We start from the raw sequence: 25,884 nt of genomic DNA, 5'->3' as shown, positions 1-25,884 counted from the left end.
TCAGGATACACAGACCTGTTGCGCCGTTTACCCCGCCGGTCAGCTACGTCGATGTGTCCCGTGCTACGCTCAGTCCCAAGCCTTCAGATAAAAGTTTCAATACAATCACACTTAAAAAGAAGAACTTTGCATATTATTGGGACCCACCCTCTTAAAAATACTAATATAAGAGGGGTTTTGTTTCTTTGGCGTCTTCGAATTTATTTTTAAATGGGGGTGACAAGCACTGGGTTTGCGAGCCCCAAGTGGAGCTTTACTTTTAATTAGTTATGCAAAATGCACGAACAAAACGGTACCTAAAGTTTCTGTCATATTTTCCTTTCTGCAGTTTCTCCAAGTGTAATATGTCAAGAGGCAGCTTTCCTGTGATGTGCCTCAAAAATAAATGGAAAGGAAAAAAAAATGTAACAGATGGCTCGGATTAAATTTGAACAGTGATAAGTAGTGGCTTTTAGGACAGCTGGGTAATGTACTCTTTGCTCAAAAACATGTTTGATCTGAAACACAAAAACAATCTTATGGTTTCCATGAAAGCGCAAGAAAAATGAAGCTGAAGAATGGAGCAAATTGCTGGTTTTCTCTCCAGTATGTTCTGTGCTGCTTCGAGAGCCATATGTTCTGTTTGATATAAATGGGATATACTGAAATTTAAGTATTTTTACATTTAAAAGTAGTGATAAAACATATCCATCAATACTTGTGGGGAAAATAAGCCCTAAGATTTGGGGTAAAAAAAAATAATAATAATAGTAAAGTTTGCCTTAATCCTAAACCATTTAAGTCCTTCATGATCAGACCTGTGGAATTCTCTCCAGCAGAGATGCTGAGGCCAGAGACCAAGTTGCTCTTACAGAGGTAGTTAGGTCAACAGCAATCAACCAAGGTTCAGCCCAGAAATCCTTCGATAAGCTCCACTTGGCAAAGAGGACCTGCAGAAAATGTCGTTAAAAATGCAATTGTGCTCAAACCATTAATTTCACATGCTTACTATATCTCGCCTCAGAGATCGAAAACTATAACAGAGCTTGCCTATAACAAAATTCAACAGCAACCAAGAAAAATCTACAACACTAAAAAAAAAAAAAAAGGCAGATGAAAATTCATGTCCTAGGGGCTGCTTGATTGCAAAGGCGGCATTCCGGGTCTGAGAAAGGAGGGCGGGCTGGGTCTTCGGCTCCTCGCTCAAGGGGACCTGCAAACCCCGTCAACGGCAGCTTCGAGCTTTGGATGCCACCCGATCTCCTGACTCACACGTCTGGGAAGACGGGAGTAAGGACTGAGAAGAAAGAGACTCTACTCCGCCTGGAATAACAGGTGCCACCTGAACCGCTGCGACCTGCCGCCCGGGGGCCGGGCCTGTGATGGAGAACAGGCTCACAGCGCCCACGAGGAGACCCGGTGGCAAGGCCGCTCCCCACGTCTGCCGGCCTGGGCGAGCTCGGTTCCAGTGCGTGCGAATCTCGTCTGTGAGATGGGGGGCAGTTCCCGACTGCTCCCCGAAGGCAAGCGAGGGGGCCAGGGCATGCGAGGGACACAAAGCAGCTGCCTGGAGGGGAAACACTGCCATCTGAACCCCACTCCGCAGGCCTGCTTTCTCTGCTGCTCAGCCCAAAGCTACGAGAAGAAACCCTGAAGCCAGGGCCTCTTAAAATGCAAATGTATCTCAATGCCGCCACTTCTTAAGATACCAAAGGAAAATGTGAGCCTTCCGCACACAGTGAGGCTCTTGGGATGCTGGAGACGGGCCGGGCTGGCCCCCGCCCCTCCCAGATGAGGAGGTGGAGCGGCAGGGGCCCCGCAGCACTGTTAGGCCGAGGAGTCGGGGCCACACTGGAGCTGAGCGGTGGACATCGCTGGCGCGCGTCCAGGCCTCTGAGCTCCGTGCTTCGCGTCACTTCCCCGAACCCCGGCGACCGCCCTCTCGTTCGCGTTGTAGGTGAGGAGGACGTGGAGAGGGTGGAGCGGGCCGAGGGTCTCGGATCTGGCAGGAGGCACGGCCGCCCTGCGAGCTGCCCGCGAGCCTGGCCCCAGCCGACCGCCCGCCTCGGCTTCCCACCCCGGATGCCGAGTGAGGCTCACGAGCAAAGACGCACACTTACGTGTGGCCCAGGAGGGCCCCGCGACACACACGTGAGGCCCCGCAGGTGGGCACGGGCCCCGGGGGGGGGGCGAATGGCGCCGCCCACCCCCTCGGCCGCCCTGCGCACAGAGGTCCCAAGCAGCTGCCACACGGAAGGGGCGCGCTGCTGAAACGGGTCGTGGCGCGGTTCCTCTCCGTGGCCGGGGCCCGGGCCGGCCCGCACCTGGCTCCGGTCCCAGAAACAAGGCCCGTTGACACTCTGGCCCCTCGCCTGCATGTGGACACTGGTGCCCAGGTGCGGGCCACCTCTGGCCGACGCGGGGCGGCCGCGGCCGCCGGGGAGGAAGCCACTGAAGAACCCCACCCCCAGTCCTCCCCGGGCTCTGGCTGAACGGGGCCAAACGGGCCACACGCGCTAGCGCGCACGCCCGCTGTCAGGAGACACTCGCGACAGCAATGTCCACCAGTTCCAAGACGTGGACCTTTTTGTGCGCACATGCGCACGCACACACATGGGCACGCACACACATGCGCACGCTGCAGCACTTCACTGTGTGACCAAATGAAAACAAAAAATCGTTTTTAAAAGAGGGGGCTCACGCACACGGGAGCGGGTGTGAACCAGCGCGTCGGAGGCAGGGTCCGGTCCTGTGGCTCAGAGAGAGACGGCGAGGCCGGACCTCTGCGGACACCCTTCCCTGGTCGCCACAGTGGGTTTTCTCTGAAGGCCTTTGCACACACAGAGAATGCCGTGAAGAAGAAAACCAAAACTATTCATGACGCACCAGCCTGAGGAATCGCTGTGAGATTCAAGCACCTCCTGGTCTTCCGCCAGGAGCTCCTCACCTAGCTGAGGTCCATGGCTCACAGCACTGTGGAGCTTCCTTTTTCAATAAAAATATTCCACAAGGATTTTCTCACATCCTTAGAAAACTCCTCATAAAGAGCGTGCAAGTGTCCGCACAGTGGATAACACATGATAGGTGCTCAGAAATCAGGTTTGTTCGCTAAATGCACATCCAAACCTATCCAGCTAGAAAAACTAGAAACGGCAAATTCCTCATACAGGGAGCTCAAAAAGCAGCAGATTTCAAGCCTTTAATCTTCATCCTGTGTTGAAGAGTGGAGTGCCCTGGAGTTAGGATGCCGGATCTGGCTCAGGCCGCACCTCTAACTGGTAAGGGCGAAGGTCACGTTATGCTTGGAACCTTCCGCCGCAAAGGTTTTCTGTCAGTATCACCTAAGACAATATATTTTAAGGCCCCTAGAATATGTTCAAAGTGTTAGGAAAACAAACCACAGCTATAGCAAGAATACTTTTATAAACGTTTTATTAAAATATCACGTGTTCCAAAAAGTGCCCACATGACAAGTGTCCACTCTAACACATTTGTACGGAAGGAACACACCCCCTCAGACAGACCCGAACCCCAGAAGCGGCCCCTGCCCCGCTCGGTCGTCATCGGCTTAGCCGCACCTGTTTTGACTGCGTGAACGGAATCACGCTGTGCGTCCTCCTCCATCGGCCCCTTTGCTCAGCATTGTGTGTGTGAGATTTACCTGCATGATTGTGTAACAACGTGTTTTTTTCTTCTTTTTTTATCTCGCTATAGAATTTCATCGTATGAACATACCACATTTACGCATTCCTCCGTGACAGTCATATAAGCTATTTCCTGTTTGGGTCTGTTATAAATCATGATGCTAGAAACATTTCTATACAGATTTTTTTTTGTATATCTAATCTAAGTATGTGTTTCCATTGGGTACATAATTGGAGTGGAATTACTGGATCATAAGAAATAAATCTGTTCAGCTTTCACAGATATGAATCAAGCTGCTAGGAACATCCTTGTACCTGTCCTTTGAATATCTAAGTATGTAATTCTTTTGGGAATATATACCCAGAAGTGAAATTGCTGAATCGTAACGAAACAGTATATTATACATATCTAGGTTTGCCACTTTACCTAAATTTGTAGGCAAAAGTTCATATTCCTTTACTGTCTTATGGACGTCTGTAAGGTCTATAGTGCCGCCCACTTTTATTTCTGGTGTTGGTAATTTGGACCTTCCATCTTTTATTCTTGATCACTTTTGCCAGAAATTTATATTAAAATGTTTTTTAAAGAACCAATGATTGACTTTGTTCTCTCTGCTGTATATTTATTTCCTGCTATAGGATTTTTGCTCTTTGTTATTTCCTTCCTTCTATTTCTTTGAGTTCAACTTACTGTTCTTTTTCTAAATTCTTGAGATGTATTCTTGAATTATTCATTTTCAACTTTTTAAATAAAGTACTTAAGATTATAATTTCCTTCAAACCATAGCTTTAGCTGTATCCCACAAATGTCATAATGTTGTATTTTCATTATCAGTCAGTTCAAGATATTTTCTAATTGAGATTAGAAAATATTTTTATTGAGATTTATTTTTTGACAGATGGGGTATTTAGGAAAGCACTACTTAATTTTCAAACATTTAGAGATTTTCTAGCTATCTTTTCGTTATTGATTTCTACCTTAATTCCTTAAGTCATAGAAATACTCAGAATGATTTCAATCCAACGTTTGGTGTCTCTTTTTTTGAAAAGAAGTCTCAGACGTTTATCGCCTCGAATATTGTTTTTGCACCATTTTCTCTCTTAGTCTGGAACTCTAGGCAGATCCCTTTTCCACGTGCGCCGTACGTCGCACATGCCCTTTGCTGCCATTTTTATCGGCTCCGCTCTGCTGTCGCGGTTCTTTCCTGCTGCCTAACTTCAGTTCACAAACCTTCTCTTCTGCCATGTCTGATCTTGCGTTATGTCCATCAAGCTCCTAAATTCAGTGCTAATGTTTTCGTTTGATTATTTTAATCACAGATTCCATTTCTCTGATAAAATTTTCCATTCCGTCATCTATTTTCTTGGACATATTAATCACCGTTATTTTCTAATTTAAGTGTGACAAGTACAATAACTGTGGACGTACTTCTATTACCTATTTTTGTGCCTTGGTCTTGGACATTCGTTCGTTCACGGATGAAACTGCAGAGGTGACTTCATCTCTTCACCGTCATCTCCACTCAGGCAGCCAGACTGGGGCAGATCATCGAATCCCGTCAGGACCCGCGACACTCTTGTGAGGCTCCCTCATCCTCGGGATTGTATCCATGGCTCAGACATAACTCATCATGCATCTCAGCGGAGTCACGGGTGTTCAGACGTTTTGCCAATTTTCTCTTGGTTATCTTTCTCTTAATAATTTGTTGGGATTCTTTATATATATTTGACTATGAGACCTTTGTTGGTTATATGTATTAAAAATATCTTCTCCCACTCTGTTGCTTGTCTTTTAATTCTCATTTTAGTCTCTTTTTTATTAAGAGATGTTCTTGATTTTAACATAAGTAAAATTATCAATCTTTTCCTTTGTGGTTAATGCTTTTTATGCCCTGTTTCAAAATCTTTGTCTACTTCGAGGTCATGAAAACGTTATATTCTCATTGAAAAATCTTTATAGTCTTGCCTTTCACATTTAAGTATATAGGAGTGCTCCTTCTGAAAGAAATTAGGTCCAATTCCATTTTTTTTCCTAATATGGATCCCAGCTGTTCTCCACCTTTGTTTTTCATTCAAAATGTCTTCAGATCTTTCTACGTCGGCACATATAGAATTCCATCTTGAAAACGAACCATAATTTGAAGAATATTTACAATGTTCATGGTTTTTTTTCTATTCCAATGTTTCAAAAGAACACTTCACATTTGATTCTTGACACATATACTTAAGCATATTCATTATATAATTTCATAGCAGTGGTGAATTAAAAGCATGTGCATTTAAAATCTTCTTATATGTTGGGTTTTCTGTCTTGCTTAAAAACAGTATTTCCCTCTCAAAATTATTAAAAATTCCCCCAAGTCTTCTTCTAGTAGTTATAAAATCCCATGATACTTTTAAGTCTTTGAGCCATCTGGATTTTATTTTGGGGTAAGGAGTTTGGGAGGGATCCAGCTATACATTTTCCAAATGTCTGGCCAGTTGTCCCCAAATCATTATTGAATAATACATTTTTCCCCACTGATTTAAAATGTCATCATTATCATATACCAAATACCCATATGCATTTAGGTCTATTTCTAGACTTGCTATTCTTGTCCTTCAATCTGTCTGTCTCTTCATGATCACAGCTCCTGGCTGAAGTGTTCCGTCATCGTGCAGCACCAAGGTCTGGGGTGGTCGGTCGACACCCCGCAAGCAGCTTCTCTGGTTCATGACTTTCCTGCTTAGCCTTATATATTTTTTTCAACATGAATTTTAAAACTAGTTTGCCTAATTTCAAAAGAAACTCTGTTAATGTTTTATGTGATCACTTAAACAAAAAGTTAATTCGGAGGAAACTGGTATCTTCGCAACATTAAACCTTCCTCCCCAGAAACGCTGTCTGTCCGGTCATTCCCTCCCCTCCCCTCTTCCCGGGAGAGCCTGGCCTTGCTCGTGTGCGCCCCTTCACCCCGTTCTCGCGCCCACCCCCCTGCTTCCATCAAGGGCCACGGACTTTCTACCTGAAGAATGCCTTGTATTTGTATTCAAGGCAGCGAGCAAGGAGTTCTGTTTTGTTGTTGCTGCTGCTGCTGTTGTAGTTATCGTTTTTGATGGCCTGAAAAATGTTACTTCCATTTCATTTTAGAAAGATACTTTCTCCGGGTATAGAATGTTAGGTTGGTAGTTATTTTCTTTCAGTTCTTTAAAATTAAATTTCATTTTCTTCTCCTGACTCAGCAGGGTCCAACTCCGGTGCTGCCCAGCCCAAACCCTGTGGTCAGCTCCATGTGCGGGTCATGGAAGCTAGGGTCCCAGACTTCTACCCCAGCCCTCGGCAGCCTCATCCTGGCCACAGCCCCTGCCATTGAGGAGAAGTTCCCTCCTGCTCATAGATGGTGAGAGAGCCCACCCAGTATCCATTGTGAAGGAGGTGCATCGTGGCCCTGTGCTATGGGCCAGGGAGCCCAAATTCTGAGAAGAAATTCTCTGGAAATGGGGACTCAATAAACAGACGGCACAGAGTGGACAAGGATGAAGACACTTGGGAAAGTGATCAGAAGCTTAGGAAACAGGAATAAAAACTTCCGAAGAAAGGACTGGCCCAAAAGCACAAATCCAAAGGTGGCATGACTTGGGGCAGCTGTAAGGTAGAACAGGGGGCTCTATTGAAGGTCTGGACAAAGACCTTGCACAGCCACAATGTGGGAAAACCACAGTTACAGGACAAATGTTGTGCTCTTAGCCGTGGAATTAAAATTTTGGCTGACAGAGCCTGGAACGTAGATGGGCGAGAGGAGAACGGGGCGCCCTTGCCTTGCAGGGGGCACTAAAAAGACACAGCTACCTCAGCGGGGGCCGGGCAGAGAAGGAGCAGGACCATAATAAATGTGGCAGAAGCACGCATTGTGACTAAATGGAGGCAATCCTCACAAGGCCGCAATCAGAATCGTCAGGTGGTGTTCCTGGAGGTGAGGGAGCTTGGGGAGGGGACAGCCAGGGTCTGTTGCTTTTTATTATACTTTATGTCAGTTGACAGTTAGAAACTACATATGTGCATTACTTTGATAAAATTGATTGAGGGAAGTTCAGAGCAACATGTCTTGTAAACACAAAGTAAACACTAATCATTTCACTGCCTGTGCTTGGCACCAACTCTGTGTTGGGCACTTGTAGACACCTGGAAACATTGAGACCCCCGCCCTGCCGCTCACATGCGAGGGGGCAGGAAGGCAGAAGCCGCACACATGATAACTAGCATTCCGACCAGGGCAGGTGCCGTGGGCAAAAGCAAGGTGGGGAAGGTGAAGGTCGGGGACAGGTCACACAGAGCGGTCAGCAGTTTCGCTGCGAGGCCACCTATCCGGAAGGCGAGGGCTGCACCAGGAGGGGGTGCGTGACAGTGGGAGAAGGGGCCCCAGGGGCTCACGTGCCGGTCGGAGGAGAAAAGACAGCAACACCTACGTGTGAAAACCTAACTGTCTGCGCTGGAAAACACGGACCAGGAGCCACGTGCACTGTGCTCCCAGGACGCAGAGGCGACCTCCACGCTGCGGTCAGCCAGAGGCCCGGGGCCCACCGCACCCCCAGCGCCTTACACTCCTCGGCCAAGACGATGCCGCGAAGGTATCCACAGAGCGGCCCGGCACAGTCTGTGAAGGCCACGCAAGTGCCAGCTAGACGCTGGCAAGCAGCGCGGACGCCCGACCGCCGGGGCTGAGCAGGAGCCGCGCCCAGGGAGGCACCGGTCAGGCGGAGAAGCGCGCGCCGGCAGTGGCCGGCATCCCTGCCCCTCAGGCACGGCAGGAATCGCACATGTTGACCAAGTGGGCGGTGAGGAGGCCACAACCCAGAACCACAAGCAAGAACACAGAAGTCTCTGCGTTTACAAATAGACACAGCTGTGACCAGCCCTCGACAATTCCTGCCAACAGAACTAGGATCGTTTATGTGATAAACGGGAGGAAGCAGTGAAGGTCATGGAGAAGGATAAAACTCTGCAGAGAAGGGAGATGCACATGGAAATCTGGTAAGAAACAGAAGCGAAACGTGGACGTTGAGTAACGTGTTTCAAGTTATTTATCTCTGTGACTACAATGGTTTTAACATATATCTTATCTTGATACGTTAAGGAGTAAATAATTTTGTTTCTGAGACACACTTCATTAAGAATAGCTAAGGAACAAATCACTTTACGCATTTGTATCAGTGTCTTTACCTGCCATGAATGTGTTGGACTTGGGCACGTGGTCTCTGACCCTGAGTCTGCGGCACAAGGAGCCCACAGTCACGTGCTTGGTCACCTGTGCTGAGCTGCTTATCCTGGGGACGCGACTCGGGCCTCGAAGCCAGATCCCCTCCCCTCCCTCGCAGTGGTCTTCCTGTCATATGACTGCACGGTGACAAAAAGGACCTCCGTAAACACAGAATGTGTCTCCTTGCCCTACATGGCACACGTTTAAGTCACCGGCCTCCGGAAATCAGGAAGCGCCATGGCCGAAGGCCGAGCAGCCGCAGATCGGGCCTTGCTGCGTCGGCTCGGGCTGAGCTGTGTTCTGCTTCGGCCAAGTGTGCCATTCCTGCCCCCCCCACCCACTCCTGTTTCTCCCTGACGACAGACAGCGGTACAAGTAGCCGCTCTACGACGCAACCAGAGTTTTGTGGCTCAAATGAAATTAAAGCATATGAAATTTCCCACAAATTACAAAACAGCATGCAGATATTGACAATAAATTGTAGCATTTTTACAGTCTTCCTGTGTCTTGGGCTTAATAACGAAACACAGAATGCTGTCACTCAATTAGACTAGGGTTATTTACCTAAGACAGCTTTGCACTGTAATCTGCAATTTCTGAAATGGCAAATTCGTCATTTGCATTGATTTGCATGTCCACAGAGAAATATCATTTATGCTAATGACGTTCTCGCTAACAAACCACAGGAGCAGTAATGAGGAGACTGGATTCCCCCTCCCGACCTCTGGTTTCATTGCACAAAGCACAGCTGGCATTCGCTGCAGAGGTCATGGAACTTCCAGGGTCGGAAGGTTACTTAGCCACCTCTGGGCCAGTGGTTCTCAACTCCTACTGCACATTAGAGTCACTTCAGAGGGCTTAAAAAAAGAAGAAAGGAATAAAGAGGGAAAAAGCTGATGCCCAGACCCCCAGAGATTGTGATCCAGCTCTGCCCGCAACACCTGGGCACCAGTATTGTTGAAAAGCTTCCAGAAGTTTCTCATGGGCAGCCATGGTTTGTAACCCCTGATGCGGCCAAACTCCTCATTTTATAGGTGAGGAATCTGGTGCCTCAATGAAGAAGAGATTTGAACGGAAGGTCAAGAACACTGTTGCCGGCAGAGCCCGGACTGGCCCCAAGTTTCCTGACTGCCAGACCACTGCGGAGTCCACGACCACAGGTGTGCACATGGCTACCCATGTGCGCACACACACACACACCCCCAGACGAGTCAATGACATCAGGCTTCCAGATTAAGAAAATGGAAACACTAATCCACAATGAACAGATAGAACAATGTGCAAAGTTTGGGCCTAGTTTGTTTGTTTCTGATTACGTCTAAAGAGCGAAGAAACAAAATACGGATTGCTGATACTCTTTCCCTGTGACAGGGAGGAGCCGCCAGCAGCCCGAGGCCTCCCGGTCCCTGACCCCGTTGGGCCAGGAGACACACGACTCAGTGGTTAAGTCCAAAGACTGGCCCGAGCCTACCCCCCTCAACAGACGGAGCTGACGACTGAGCTGGACCCATGACAACTGGCCCCTGACCCCCCCTGGCCCCTGACCCCCCCCACCACCACCCCTGGAGCCCTCTGCTCGCCCGAGCGCGTCTCCGTTCTCTGAAACAAATAAGAACAACAAACCCTGCCCCAGTCATCAGACTTCCCAAGGAGCCTTTGTTCCCGCCACAGGTGAAAGAGACTCTGCCTCCTCCCGCCGTCGCGATGGGTCTAGCTTGCCAGAAACAAGAGAGAAGTGGAGAAGTTCCATTTGGACATAGGTTATAATCAAATAAGGTCACAGCATATTGTTCCAACAACTGGGTAAACAACATAAAATCGATTCCGTTCTGCTAAAGAACTAAGACTGACCACCAGGCCGGGCCACCTGGAAAGACAGCCGTGTGTCTTCCTAGTGGCCTATGGGACCTTCTGCGTCAGGGTGGTCTCGACGGCACCGATTGACACGGGGCACAAACACGTCCTGTGCCCCGAGAAGACACAAGAATCAGCCCCTGACACATGAACGCCTTTCAATCCAGCCCCGATGCAGGAAGAATCAGCCCATGTGTCTGAAAAGTCAGGGCCCAGAGCCGCTAAGGGGGAGGTGTGCACCCCATGTCGAGGGCCTCAGCTCGGGGCTCTGGCAAGCACAACTCCTGCCCCACCCTGGAGACGGAGAGAAGCGAAACCCAGTCACTCGGATGTGCGAGCCGCGGGTGTGACCAGGCGCGCAGGGGTGGAGGGGTGTCAGGCGGCGCCCTTCCTGCTCCTCCACCCCGACACGCTGGCGAGACGAGCCTGAGGGCAGGCGGGGCCGGGGCACGCTCAGAGCGGTGTGCCTGCACTCACGCCGCTCTCTGAACGCGTGTGCGTGTGCACGCGTGTGTGCACAAACAGAGCTGAATCCATTTTAACTCCTCTCAAGTCATTAATGTGGAGGCTCGAAATTGCATTTCTTCTCCTGTTGATATGCCAAATTAAACTTTGCTTCACACCGCTTAACTCGGTAATTAATTTCCTTTCCCTTTTAGGTTTGATTAATTGGAACTTGGAGTGGAACGAGCCTCCTGCTCACACCGAGGACAAAGCCCGCCCCCTGGGCTTTGGGTCTGCGCGCGAGGTGCCCACTGCCCCTCTGCGAGGACCACGGGGTGCGACCTGCCTGCAGAGCCGCCTCAGACGACGGAGACTGTTTCAGCACCGAGGACAGCACAGAGCGGGCGGGACCACGCCGCGCGCTCTGGCTAGATGTCCGCGAACTCCGGATGTCAGGAGGAAATGCCCAGCGGGCCTCCTGGTATCGCGCGTGGGGCGCAGGCGGGCTGGGCACGGAGCAGCTGGAACAGCCGCCGCCTCTGCTGAGGTGAGACTTGGAGGACACGAAGGAAACGTGCCACTTCTTATTCTATTTCTAAATCGCTTGCTTTGCGTGAGAGTACATCCACATGGTGTCCGTATAATTCGGTTTAGAAGTAACGCACGATAGCTCCAAACCAGGGACGCAGGCAAATGCTCCCCTGAGTGTTTGCCGGCCACGGGAGGGGTGGGGCTCTCCCTGGCAGGCTCACACCGTCTCCCCAGCCATCATCAAGAACCAAGGACACAGTTCGATGAGAGGTAAGACCTGAAGAGCCGAGCAGACCACCACTTCCTTAAAGGAATTACTTCTCCGACCCCAGGCAAATGGGCTCCGAGGGCATGTAAACAAAAAAGCAGCAGCGAAACACGGCCGCAGGAAGCAGGCGCGCGAGGGCCTGTGGGGCAAGCACTGAGTGCAAGGGTGAGCGGTGAGTGAGCGCGCTTAGGCATCGTTCCCACAGCACTGGGCAACCTTCGCCAGAGCCCCGCCCGCGGCCTCCAGCCAAGGGTCCATGCAGACGCTCAGACGTTGCATGTTAATGTCCAAAAGCCGCTTCAGGAACGGCCCAAGGGGGTGAGTGAACTGGCATCATTGTTGAGGATCGAAACCCACAGATTTGGCCTCTACGCTTCGCTGAGAAGATGACCCCTAGAGGCCACGCTCCTCAGCATCATCACCCGGGATTTCTAACGCCATGAACTGCGACCCATCCAGACAAAACCGTTACCAGACTCCTGGAGTCTCGAGGCCCAGTCAGGAGGCCGTTGCCGAGCAAGTCGTTCAGTGTCGCTTTATTAGCAGACTAGCAGTGGCCAGAACAGGAGCGTCATCGCCCCTAAAAGTGGTAAAATGGTTACTGTAAAGCTGATTTCTTAAAGCCATTCGGTGGAAACCCAGTGTTAAGTTCCCCAAAATTGGCCCTACAGGCCGGAGGGTCCTGAACCCCGCAGCCTGGTCTCCCAGGCCGGCCTGGCGGCCTCCGCACGTCCAGCTCACGGGCCCTCTGAGTGGCTCGTGCTTCGTATGGTGCAGATTTTATTGCTGCTGCCTAATCTCTTTTTCAAACCGACTGTACTTTCTCACAGTCTCCCACTTATCAAATTAAAGCTTCTCATTATTCTATTTTTTCCAGTGCAATAAAACAGAATAGCTCTGTTTATCGAATTTGCCCCAGCGTGCTGAGTCCCCCAGCAGGTCACGACAAGCAGCTGACAGACCCGGCCTGCGATCTCCAAACACTAAAATGAAAACCAAAAAAAATGTTCTGAGAACTACCAATAAAAACGTTGATTTGGCCTGCTTCCTTTGGACCTGAACAAAGCTTTAGAAGGAAAAGAAGGGAGGAGGGAGGGACGGGGAGAACGGAGGAAAGGGGGGTAGCTGGGGGTCCTTCACGTGCTGAGGGCTCAGTGCGCCCGGTGAGGACCAGCAGCCACATCTCGAGCCCCCAAAGGGCCGACACAAGAGGGGCAGCGGGCCGTGGGCTGCCCTGACCCCAGGCCGGCCTCCGCCAGATGTGGCCGCAGTGCCCTCTCACCTCGGCCCGGCCCAGTGAGGCTCTCGCGCCACTCGCTGACGGATGCCGGTCCCTGGAGCTGCGGCAGCACCCTGGAGGGACCGGCTGCCCCGCCAGGCCCCAGTGCTCCCTCCCTCCATGCACGGCCCCCAAGAGGATCCCTCACTGGTCTTCCTGGGCCGTTTTGTGCCTGGGTTTTTGTCCGATTACCTGCTCAGTGCTACCCCCATTTCACAGACCACCTTCCAGGTACCATCTCTCCACCTGCCTACCCACCTCAGATGCCCAGGACATTTCCCCCCAACGCCTCCGCCTGTAGCCAGAACAGGGTCTCATGGCTCCCCGTGACTGCCCGCTGTGTGAGGGCTGGGGGCTTGGCTGGAGTCCTGGCCCACACCGGGCAGGGCCCGAGTCAGCAGGCTTTAAGCAAACCTGCCTGTCAGAATCAGCTCAGCAGACACTGACGTGGCTGTATTAGATTAGTTTTATTACAAAGGTAACAGGAGATTGCTTTAATACATGAAGCAATGTCAAGATATTTAAACATAGGTAATAATGCCTCCAAACTGCCCCCCAAAGAGGCCACTGATCCTTTTTACATCATTCTTTCTGGTCATATAGGGAATGGGAAATCTGTATACATATATGAGCTTTCCCAGAAAATGGAATCATATTACAACCACTGCTCTGCAACTGACGTATTCCGCTTACCATGTAACGAACATTTTCCTGAAATAGACATTTAACTTGTTTGTAAGCAGCTACATAACATTTCACACTATGGATTCACCATAATTTATGAAACCGTTCCCACATCGGTGAACTTGCAGACTCTACAGTTTTTTGCCATTATAAATACTGTCGTATACCTTTGCTGTTATACATGTGGATCCCCAAAATAAATCATCAGTATATTTTCATGTAATAGGTATTGCCGAATTACATTCCTAAAGATTGTTATCAACTCACGCGGTTCGCAGCAAAGTACATAAATGTCCATTTCCCTGAGTTCTTCCCAGAACTGGATGTTATTCATCTTTATCATTTTTGCAATCTGATGGTATGCTTTATATTTATATTTCCCTAATTATTATGGAGGGTAAACATATTTTCGTACATCATATGGGCCATTTTCATTTCTGCGTCTCAGAGTTACCATTCATGTCTTTGCCCATCTGCCTCCTGAATTCTTTGCCATTTTCCTATAATGTGTGGGAGCCCTTTGTAGTTAAGAATTGAACCCTTGGTCCGCCGCTGTTACTGCAGGTTTCTCCAGTCTGTCCGTCTTTTTTATAATTGTGGTAAAATAGACATAAAATTTACCCTCGTAACCATTTTTAAGTGTACAGTCCTGTGGCGTTGAGCACATTCACATTGGTGTGCCACAGTCACCCCGATCTCCAGAGCTTTCCCGCCTTCCCAAACGGGAACTCGGTCCCCATCAGACACCAACTCCCGTGTCCCGCACCCCCAGCCCCCGCACCCACCATCTATGTTCTGTTTCTGTGACCTGGACTACAGGCAGACCTCAGGGATTTGGTGGGTTTGGTCCAGATCAGTGCGATAAAGCAAATACCGGAATAAAGCGAGTCATGTGAACTTTTTGGTTTCCCAGTGCCATAAAAGTTATGTTTACACCATAGTATAGTATACTAAGTGTGCAAATACATCCTTAATTAAAAATACTGCACTGCTACAAAAACGCCGAACTTCATCTGAGCCTTCCGCACGTCATGCTCTCTGCCGGCGGAGGGTCCTGCCTGCATGTTGATGAAAACGCAGGCTCTCCGGGCGCAGGCGAACGAGGCCTGCGTACCTGGGGACCCTCGTGCCAGTGGCGTCGACGACTCCTGCCCTTTTGACCGGCTCACTTCGCCGGCATCACACCTGCCACGTCCGCCCACGCCGTAGCGCGGGTCAGAACCGTCTTCCTTCCCCGGGCGACGGCAGGCTCCGCTGCTCGTCCACGCGCGTGGGCGGCCTGCACGCGTCAGCGGCTGAGAGCGACGCCCGAGCCCCGCCCTCCGCCCTTCGATCACACGCCCGGAAGCGGACCGAGCGGCACCTTCACGCGCGACCTGTTGCAGAACTGCCGACCGCTTCCCACAGACGCGGCACCGTTTGGCATTCCCACCAGCAGTCGCCCGGGTCCCAATTCCTCCACGCCCCCGCCAACGCTTGTCTGCTGCGTCGCTTGTTACAGTAGTCACCCTAAAGGTGTGAGGTGGTGAGTCCGGTTATCCTTGGGCCTTCTTTGCAGAGTACGGTTGACCTGTGAACGACGCGGGTCCATGTACACAGATCTTTTTCAGTGACTACACAGTCGGCCCTGCGCAGCCCTAGGTGCTGCGTCTGAGGATCCGACCAGCTGGGATGGCAACCGCGTTCCGCCTGCGGGCGGGGGCGCCGTGAGCCCACGGATGCCGAGCGCCGGCTGCAGCCCTGCTCCAGTCCGTCTCATACCAGAAACGTGAGCATCCTCGGTGTTCGATGTCCACAGCGGCCCCGGGAACCAATCCCCCGAGGGTACCGAAGGACAACTGTACCTTATGCCATGCAAACATTTCAATTTTAATTGTGATTAACATGGTCTGTTGAGCTTAAGAAAACATACATAAGTCTACTAGAATTATATATTTCTACCTATACCCCAAGAAAAGGAGTAAGACCGTAGAGAAAGAGAGAAGAATCCTGTGTCTGCCCACAGAACATTCCGGACTCCACACAGCAGTTGTGCCACACCTGTGTGCGGGTCAGGCTGTCATGCAGTCACCAGTAGCAACCGTCAATCCAGGCCGTGACCTTTTTTATTCCTCCCCATCGGCTATGCACAACGCACAGTTTTGTGAGGTTGGACGATGCCTGTTTTGCTATGTCCGAACCAGCCCTTACCAGAGAAAATATCAAATATCGTCGTCTCTTTAAATCAAGCCCTGCGTGTTTACACTGACATTTAAACTGCTTTCCTTTTACAAAGAATTCGAAGCTGTTACCTTATATGACGCTGATGAGATTCCACGCCAGGCGGGGAGTTGGGGGTCACCTCGGGGTGGAGGAAAACCTCCAAGGGCGGTCGGACACGGACACGCAGGCTGCTGGCGAGGCGGGGGGCAGCGGGGCAGGGCGGGGGGGGGGGGGGGGGGGGGGGGGGCGGGGCGCGTGCGGCTGGCGGGTGCGCGGCGCCTCCGCCTCGGGTCAGATGCAGGACGCGCGCACCTGCCTCCCTCACAGTCCCACTTTCCCTTCCCTGAGGGCACGCGGAGGCTTTTTTTAAATAAAATTATTTTTTAAAAGCTTCCCCCAAATAAAAGCTGCAGAAGGTACACGTGCCGGAGCCCAGAGTGAGGCCGAGCGAGGCGCCGTCCACGCCGGGAGCGCGGAGCAGAGACGCGGGGCGGGCGGGGCCCCCGCGGCCGCAGGCGGTTTTTCGCGGTCACCGACAGGACTTCTGTCCTACTCTCCTGCACCCCGGGTCACCACATATCACACTCTGCACGGACGTCTCCCCCGAAAAGAACAAACGCAGAACGGAACCGTCCAGAACTGTCAGCAGTTTGTTCCCAGGGCCTGTGAGCGACCAGGACACAGACGAAGCCATGGCCTAGGACCCAGGCCGGGTCTCGCAGGGGCCACTGGGGCATCTGGCGTTTGCCTTCCATACCTGCACCTCGGGGAGGACCTTGATGAAAGGATCTCAAGGGTCTGATGCAGTCTGAGAATCGAGCTCTACCCACAGGTACCCAGAAGACCAGGACGAGTGAGGGGCGCCTCCCCCAGACTCACAGCATGGGACAAGGACGGAGATGAGCCCTCAGCAAGAGGAGGACCCTCGCCCCTCACTGGTCTCCCCAGAGCGGCCTGCGGCGCAGGGGCAGGCCCGGCAGGAGCTCTCGGGTGGGGGCTCTGGCCTACACCCCTCCTCTGAGCCGTGAAGAGGTCCCGCCAGAGTGCGCCTTGTCCCGGGCTGGCCACCCATTCATCAGGCACTACGTGTATCTTCTTCCACGAGGCAGCCCTTCCGAGCACATACGTCCCTCCCGAGCATCACAAGGTGGGGAGCACGTGCGCCCCCTCCTCCAGAGCCCAGCCGCCAGGAGGTCTCCCCGCTCGGGCATCTCAGGGCTCACCTTGTGAGCCCCACTTGAAAACTCAAAGCACCAAATATCGTCTTCCCCAGGGCTCGGCGCCGAGGCGCGGGCCGCAGGGCACGGCCCGCCTGCGGCCGCCCGTCCGGTCAGCATCAGGCTCCACCAGCCCCGGCGGGAAGGCTCCTCACACGCTGCCTTCGCGTGCCGGGGCCGGGCGCAGACACGGACACCCACACGCACGCAGAGCGCGTCCGCCCCCACTCGCTTTCCACCTTCTCCCGCCTTAACAAGGTCCAGAGACCTTCCAGCCCAGGGCTCTCCTCAGGAGCATCGACCGCAGCAAACCTCGCCCAGAGCCTTCGCTCCCCGCGGCGGCCCTGTCCTTGGAGTTGCCTGTGGCGGCACAGGTAAACCCGGAGCCACAGCCGCACGTCGGCCGGGGCGCGCACTCACCGTTCACGCAGGTCTCTGAGGGTCTGCACAGGCCATCCTCCAATAAGCAGCCTGGGGAAAAGGACAGAAAACAGAAACGATAGGGTCACAAAGAAGAGGCCGCGTCTGTCAGAGTCCATGGCACCCACCAGCTCCCAAGTCCCAAAGAAACGGTGCAGACCCCACACCAGGCTCCCTGTGTCTGGCTTTTCTGAGATGGTGCTGGGTCACCCGGAAGCCAGAACCACGTGCTGGGGTCCGCGAGGGGACCGGCTTCTCCATCTGGAGAATACTCTCATACACAGCCTGTCTCTTCTGGAAACAGGGAGGGGCCATCTGCCCCGGTGGGAAGGGGCGGGGGGACCTTCCAGGTGAGCAGCCGAGGGACCTGGGCCAGCCTTCTCCTCAGACACCTCCTTGGCAGAGCCCCTGGGGGGGCCAGACCCGTGAGGCTCTGTCAGCATCATCGCCGGAATGGGACCTCTGGGTCCTTCTCCCCAGCATTCTGCATAACGCCCACTGCACGCATGTCTGAAGTGGACACCTGCCCGCACTCGCCCCCGGGACAGAAGGAAGGGGCAGAGGGAGCAGAGGGAGGGGACACTCGTGCTCTGTAGGGACAGACAGATGGGGGTGCAAAGCACCGCCGGGGTGGGGCGGGGTGGCCAGAAGAGGCAGACGTCCACCCCGTGACCCGGCACATCTTGAATGCAGAGAGCACTGCAGAAAACCCACACCTGGGGGGGGGGGAGTGAGGTGTGGCCTGAACAGTGCTCCGAAGAGGCCCCCGGCCTGTGTCCACGCCCGCCCCAGCGGGCCGAGAGCCATCGCAGGCCTGCGTCTTCTGCACGCGCCGCACCTTGCAGCCACACGGGAGCACGTGCCCCCCGCGGCACCGTGCCCTCTCCCTGCCTCCCCGCCGGCAGACCCCGTTCGTGCCAACGGCCCTGACTCGTGCGGGCGTCGCGGCCAGCCTCAGCCGCACTGCGTGTGACCGCGACTGAAGGGCAAACCTCAGGGCGGGGAACCACATGGATTTATCTCTTTATCCTTTGCCCTTTTCCTCTATGGCCACCCTGTGTCTGGCACACGGCAGGTGCTCGGGAGGAAATGTGTGAATGAAAGAGAATGACAAATTAGGAAGCCATTAATTACAAAGGAATCCACCCCCAGGGGTCACTGTGAGCATTGAGCCATAAATTTCCTCATGAGGAGCTGCTCTGAGCCCCTCGCTGCCGACGCATTCGGGTCCCGTGAACGGACGCGGGAAGAAGGGGGCGCAGGACCCGGCTCTGCGGAGGCCGCCAAGCCGCCGTCGTCCGCGACCGGAGGGGTGGTCTGACAGCGCGCGGCGTTAGCACGGACACCCAGACCAGTGGCCTCGTCCGCCCTATCGACGGCTTTGCGAGCTGGATTCTACAGTCCCCGCATCACAGAGGCGAAGCCCGAAGACGTCGGCCAGGAGCGGGGCCCGCCGCCGTGCAAGCCGCACGGCCAGCTGGACACTGGCCTGGGCCTCCCTCTAAGCGAAGGCTCCATCTCCCTGAAACGACGTGACCTCGTGAGAAACAGCATCTTCATCCTCAGTCTCATTTGAACACGTCCCACCTACTGCATCTGTGGGTCTAGCGGAGCGCTCACTTGGCCGTTTCTCGGGGTTCTGCTCCGGGCCCCCTCATGCCTCCCTCGGGCGCTTATTTCTCCCTGGAGGACCAGGGCTCGGCCAGTGGCGGAGCCACAACCGCCCGAAAGGAATTGAGAGACGTCCTGCCCAGTGGAGAGCCAGGGAGACTCCTCCAACCTCGTCCCCGCAAAAGCAGTGACCTTGAGAAGGTCACTCGACTCGCCTGGTCTTAGCATCAGGGGGAGTCAAGTCCTGCAGGGCCAGGTTAGCTGGCCTCAGAGACTCTACTTAGGAGACTGTGTGACGGGTGCCCAGAAGCAGACCAAGGCTCTCACTGGAGGAGCAGGGGCTCCAGCCACTTGCCCCAGACTCCAGCACTCGGAGGGGACGGGCTTCCCCTCTCCCTGCCCGGGATTAGCCCAGAGCGCGTCCAGTGCCCACAGCAGACTGAGGAGGGAGGCAGGACGCAGGGGACAAGGGCAGTCCCAGGGCTCGGGCTGGAGCCTCACGCACATTTAGAATTCTGTGTCCGTCACGTGGAAGCGGCAGATGACAGACTCTGCTAGACGAGGCAGCAGGAAAAAGCCTTTACCCACTTCCCATCCTGCTCTAATCATGGCTGACATTAAACGCGATTGGAACGAGACAGGCATCGCAATTAACTCCTGAATTCCAGCCTCGAAACAACAACTGGTCTTCAGCGTCCGCCTGCGCCGGCCCCTTCCAGGGGACTGGGGAAGAGCGGCGCCGGGAAGCCCGCTCCGCGGCGTCTCGAGTCTGTCACCGGAGCCGTAGGTGCTACGCATAACCCTCCCAGCCGGCAATGCGCTAATTCGACTGCTAATTTGTTTGTGTTGTAATTTGCTCTAAAATTAAGAAAGGCCATATTTCATTTTAAATATCAGCCACCTACTAATACTAATTATGACTATAAATCACAGAGAGAAAGACAAAGACATTTGTCCGAGGAACGCTGGGCTCCATCCTGTGCTCGGGCTCGGACACGCCTCCTTCTCCACGCCGGCACCTCCCGTCCTCCCCTGCAGAGCGGCCAGCAGCTCCAGCCCATTTGCTCAGGGCCGAGCTCACAGCTGGTCTCAAGTCCAGATGTCACTCTGAAGCCAAGCAGCTAAGTCCTTGAGGAGAGCCCACAGCAGTCCGTCTGACCCTTAACCTCTTGGTATCCACGGCTCAAAACTGGAATTCCTTAACTCGAATGGTGTTGTTCACCCTTTCCATGAAAACAGGCGACGTTTCCGAAACCCTCAAACTGTCCCTTGGGCTGACCACCCGGAGTGCGGCCAGGGAGCGAGGTCCCTTCCTCATCACATCCCGAGGTGTCCCTCCAGCCTCACACGCACACGCGCATTCACAGACACACAGCGCAGACATGTGCAGCACACGATGCACACGCGATATGCACACACTCACTGGCACACACAGACACACACTGCACAGACCTACGCAACACACAACCGCAAACGCGACACACACGCGGAACCTTAGTTCTCACCCTGCTTCCCCTTTATCTTCTCAGAACGCTGAGCAGTGTCTTGTCGCCGGCTCGGTGCCTCTTTTTCTTATCTTTTTTGGAATGAAAATGGACCCAGCTCTTCCGCAAGCAGCCGGGCCAGCTCTGTGTCTCACACCCCATCACGCTCAAGAGGCATTCAGAGAGGGTTTTGTATTTTGTGCTGGAGACAGTCAGGGTGAGCAGGATCCCCGCCCCCGCTGGTTGGAACGGTGGGTCCCGCACCCGCTCCCCCCCCCAGCCTCGGAGCCGCCCCAGCCCTTCCATCCCCAGGGCGTGGCCTTCAGGGCGTGAGACCACCACAGCGCTGAAGTGACTCCCCTCCCCCAGGAGCACTGAGCCGGAGGCACATGCTCACTAACGTAATAGAGACATCTTGCACTGAATGTTGTAAGAAAGAAATCAATGTAAAATGAATTATCTCACCAAAAAATAAAGCGGTTTCCCTGTCACATGGGCCCTGTGAGCAGGAGCAGTGGCTTCAGATCTTCTACAACACTCTCCAGAACGCGAGTATCTTCACCCAATTTTCTTCAAAACAGAGCTGATGATGCTACCAGCCAAGACAGCTCAGTGTCATAGCCAAATGAAACTAGCAAAATCCACCTGGCACGTGGGGTGTATGGTTCACATTAACGACAAGTATCTTACTATTTTCCCAATGGTGATTTTCCTCCCAAAAAGTCTTCTCATACTTGGCTTTTCTGTGACTTCGTTGTCGGTCTTCCGTGAGCTTCCCGGAGCAGCAAATAATAATACCGAGAAGGGAAGTTCCCAGCGTCCTGCGCAGTTTCGCTCCCAGGATTTCACTAAGGCTGCCGCCTGCTGACCGGTGTGACCGCGTGCCTTCCGTGCGTGACCTCGCGTCCTGCCAACGGGGCTGCAGCCGCCCACCGCCAGCTTGCAGAGGGGAAGTGGGACTCGGGAAGACAGGGCCAGCCTGTCTGTCTCTGCGCGGAACGCGCTCTTCCCCACCCGCCGGCCACGCCACCTGCGTGCAGGGGCAGGCGGCACCGCGGGCACCTCTCGTGGCGAGGCTGACTGCCCAGACCCAGCCTGCGGTCTCATCTCCTCCCCGCTCCACCCCCGGGCCCTTCGGAGGGCCTGGCGCAGATCCGGAGCGAGGAGGGGAGAGCCTGTGCCTCCGCACGGCCCCGCGGGGGTCTGCACCCAAAGGGAGAGTCGCTGCGTCCGTGCAGAGGCCCTGAGCCTGCAGGCTGCCCCTCCTGACAGCACTGGCCCCCGAGGCCAACGCCCCCAGGCTCCCGCCTGCTAGCAGTTCTGCTCGCCTGCATGCCCCGCCCCAGCCCAGGGGCCTGGAGGGCAGCTCCCAGCACCCCGGAAGGAAGGCAGCGGGCACTGGCGATGCCTGGACTCAGGGCCCTCCAGCCCCCTGCAGAAGGATGGGAGGTGTGGACCGGCACGTCTGTCCTGAGGCCCGGCCTGTAAACGAGGACGGGGACCACGGCCCCGGAGGCAGCCGACCTGAGGCGTGTCCACGGGCAGACGCTGAATAAACCAGAAGAGTCCATGGAAACCAGCGGGGGGGCAGGGCCTCACCTGGCCGCACCTCAGGGAGCCCAGGGCGGGTGGCGGTCTTTGTTGTTGTCATCGTTGTTGCTGGTTTCACTTTGGCCTGGGCCCCGGGCTGGGCCCCGGGCTGGGTCCCGGGCTGGGCCCCGGCCTGGGCCCCGGGCTGGGCCCCGGGCTGGGTCCCGGGCTGGGCCCTGGGCTGGGCCCTGGGCTGGGTCCTGGGCCGGCACACACTTTGCTTGCTCTCCGCTGACCAGGGCCGTTCTCTTTCCTGGGACCTGCTTCTCGGTTCTCAGGTGTCTGGGCAGCAGTGCTGCAGAAGCCGCAGGACGACTTGCGGACACGGCACTTTGCGTACCGAGGTCGCTACTGCCCTGAGCCGTGACAACCAGACGCAGTCAGCCAGGTCTGTGCCCGGGGCCGCAGGCAGGCCTCCCCAGCTGCGGCCCCCACAGGCACCCGTACTGTTGTGGCGGGTCCTGGAGCTCCCGTCTCCTCCCCGGCGATGTCGGGGAGGACAGCTCTGGTGGCGCACAGTGGTCCCCACCACCCCTCAGACCCAGAGCCGGGAACAAACCCCCTTTGGCCGGCTCCGCCTCATCCCCACACAGCTGGCCGTCCACGGCTCCTGTGCGGGACCACGGCAGGCGCCTGGCGAATTGGGGGACTTACTGCGGTAGGAAGTCACTTCTCAGTTTGCAAGCGCGTGAGGCTGACGAGAGACCCTCTAAGGCCCCTGCTCCCAGATGCGACGAGCCCGCACGAGCCACACGTTCTCTGGGTTCGGTCCCTCCCTTCACTCGGAAAACTGTCATCGGTCACAGTTCATAGCTACGAGACGCTTGGGAACCCACAGACGCACCCTCATTCCACGACGGTTCGCCTCCCACGGGTGGGAGCGCCGCTCAGTGCACGGGGGTGCCGGCCCGTCAGGTTCCTGGGGACCCGACCTTTCCTGCACTGGGCAGATGTCTAGGGGGATGGCGCTGGGGGACCCAGAAGATGCAGGCCTGTCTCCCCCCACTGTGACCGCCGGGCCCTCCAGGTTGGAGGGGTGGCCCCTCTAAGCCCAGAGGCGCAGACACTGCAGGCCGTCGTTGCCACGGTGGGCAGAGCACACCCCCCCTGGAACCTCAGCTGGAGACTGGCGGCCGGGCCCGCCTCCCGCCCCTGACAGCCCCGGGGGAGCCAAAAGCAGCTCCGGATTAGCCGTTACACCAGCCTCCCAGAGGCCTGTAACACCCAGCCGATGAGAGCCGGCACCTGGCAGCGCGAATCGGCATGACGGCCGGCCCTGGGCAACGTCGGAGACGGCTGTCGCCGGGACGCCGGGACCCAGGGCCCGGGCCGTCACCTGCTTCCTCTCCCCAGCATGCACGCGTCGTCTCCGAAACCCGTGGGCCACGCGCTGTGCGCTGCCTCATCCTGGTCGCCGAGCGGTCCCTCCCGAGGCTCCGACCTTGAGGCCAGCACCGGCCAGCACGTGGAGGGACATCCTCCTGAGACGCTGCAGGTGCACCCCAGGGGGCGCCCCGCAAACCCGATCATGTGAATGCAGGAAATACCCCTGGCCCCTCGCAACCGCCTCCGAGGTGTTGATAGCACAGCACTGCCTGGCGCACAGCACAGCCTCGGAGCACATGCTGTCACCGCGCCCCGTGTGGCGGCTGGCCCCAGGCTCCGCGCCCTCCTGGGCCTCGCTGCACTCCTAGCACGGGACGTGCGGGATGCCCACGAACACGGCAGGCCGGGGCCTTGCTGTGAACGGGGCCCCGGGGGCCATGCGGATCACCAGGCCATGGCGACCGGCCCTCTCCGGTCTGCTTCTCCCTACACCGTCCTTGCTTGACTGGCCCTGTCCTGTCTGTGGAGCACTTGCAGTGATATTTGTATTCGGTAGGAACCGAAGGCCACAGTTGGTGACCCGCCCACCCACGAAGTCAACTTGTCACACACGGAGAAGCTCACAGCCACCTTAGGAGATCGCCCGGGAGCTAGAACCACCAGCCTTCGAGTTCTGCAATATTTTTCTAAAATAAAGAAAAACTAAGCTCTTGCACTGATCGAACCCCTTGATTTCAAGTTCTAACTGCATATATTTATTTAAACTCTTTTAAGAAGAAGAAATTGTTCCGAATTCTGGCTATCGACCAGAACCCTGTGTTTTGTGAAGATGCACGAGCGGGTTTGGGGGACACGTCTTGTCAGCACTTACGAGTTTCCGCTCCGCCAGTCTAGTCGACTTGGACAAATGCTCTCAGCATTTTAATTGGCTTTTTGTTTTTTGTGCCCAATTTCCTAAAATGGAATTATCTTCAAAGGAAGGGTATTTTCTGAATTATTCTTTTGGATCAAAAAGAATGTTTCCATAGATACAAAGTTAAGGAAAACCTTTGAAAAATATCTAGTGAGAAACCATGAATGTCAAACGCTGAGGTGCCAGCAGCCTCTCTGCACCTCCGAGCGGCCCCACTGGTCACACGCGCTGCATTCAAACGCTGCACGTCCCGGGAGAGCACAGTGCAGACGCGAGAATAAAGTGAGGAAAACTGGTAAAAATTAGAACTGCCGCGACACGCCGTGAGAGGTGTGTGGCGTGGCACACCCTTCCACAAACACACACGCTTTATGCGAACGCGGTGGAGTCACGGCTTCGAGCGTTAGCGCGATCGCTGGCCACGCTGGGCTGGCGGCGCCGTGGTCTCAGGTGAAAGAGGGGAACCCAGTTAGCTTCTCCCTGCTCCTGACACACGGCGCCCTCCGACGGCCGTCTGTGCACGCGGGACCCCCTCCACAGATTTACACTGTTTGCCATCAGGACGGAACAGAACACAGCATTTCTCAAACTGTTGTGTGACGGCGAACCGCCCGGGGTCCTGATAAACCGAACCTGTGGATTCCTCGGCCTGGGGCGGATGAAGCCCGAGGCGCGGCGTTTCCAGCGTGAAGCACGGGTATCTCTCGGAGAAATAGTTTAATCTAAAAACCCAGAGCAGCGTATCATTAAAGATTATTATAAAGTAAATTTAACAAACTTGTAAAATTGTAAAAATTTATTTTTTGGATCCAAATTCTTTCTCATCTCAAATAGTAAGTGATGTGCCTTTGTTCAAATTATTTCAAATTAATGATATAGGAAAAATCATATGTCAACTAATGTTCACAAGTATATTAGATTCATTTTTAAGACTAGATGTATATTTAAATCTAAATTGTAATTTAATCAGGTTTAAAAAGCAAAACAGCTCCTATGGCTTGATGTTTAGGATACTTACGCTACGAGCCCCAAAAAATAACGCATGGGTTATTTCGATACTTCTCCGGTTTTGTTTGTAAATGATGCGGTAAGAAGGAACGGTCCTGTCTGCTGTCTGCCAGGGCTTGTCCACGAGTGACTCACAGTGCCGAGTGCTGTCTCAGGGAGCCCCCCGCAAAAACCGCCCGGGGAAAACCAGTGC

The 25,884-nt window shown here is 54.2% G+C and overlaps 1 protein-coding gene across 1 annotated transcript in view; it reads right to left on the bottom strand.

Annotated features, from left to right (window-relative positions):
- The window catches only part of PTPRN2 (protein tyrosine phosphatase receptor type N2), a 319,743-nt gene that overhangs the window by 248,461 nt on the left and 45,398 nt on the right, over positions 1 to 25,884 (bottom strand). The window contains exon 2 of the mRNA XM_036230218.1: positions 17,760 to 17,810. Coding sequence (XP_036086111.1) covers positions 17,760 to 17,810 — 51 coding nt within the window. The remainder of the gene's footprint in view (positions 1 to 17,759; positions 17,811 to 25,884) is intronic.

Source organism: Rousettus aegyptiacus, unplaced genomic scaffold, assembly GCF_014176215.1.
Source record: "Rousettus aegyptiacus isolate mRouAeg1 unplaced genomic scaffold, mRouAeg1.p scaffold_m13_p_13, whole genome shotgun sequence".
Lineage (NCBI taxonomy): Eukaryota > Metazoa > Chordata > Mammalia > Chiroptera > Pteropodidae > Rousettus > Rousettus aegyptiacus.
Note: the sequence above shows the minus strand (reverse complement) of the source record. Positions and strands in the feature narration are given on the sequence as shown.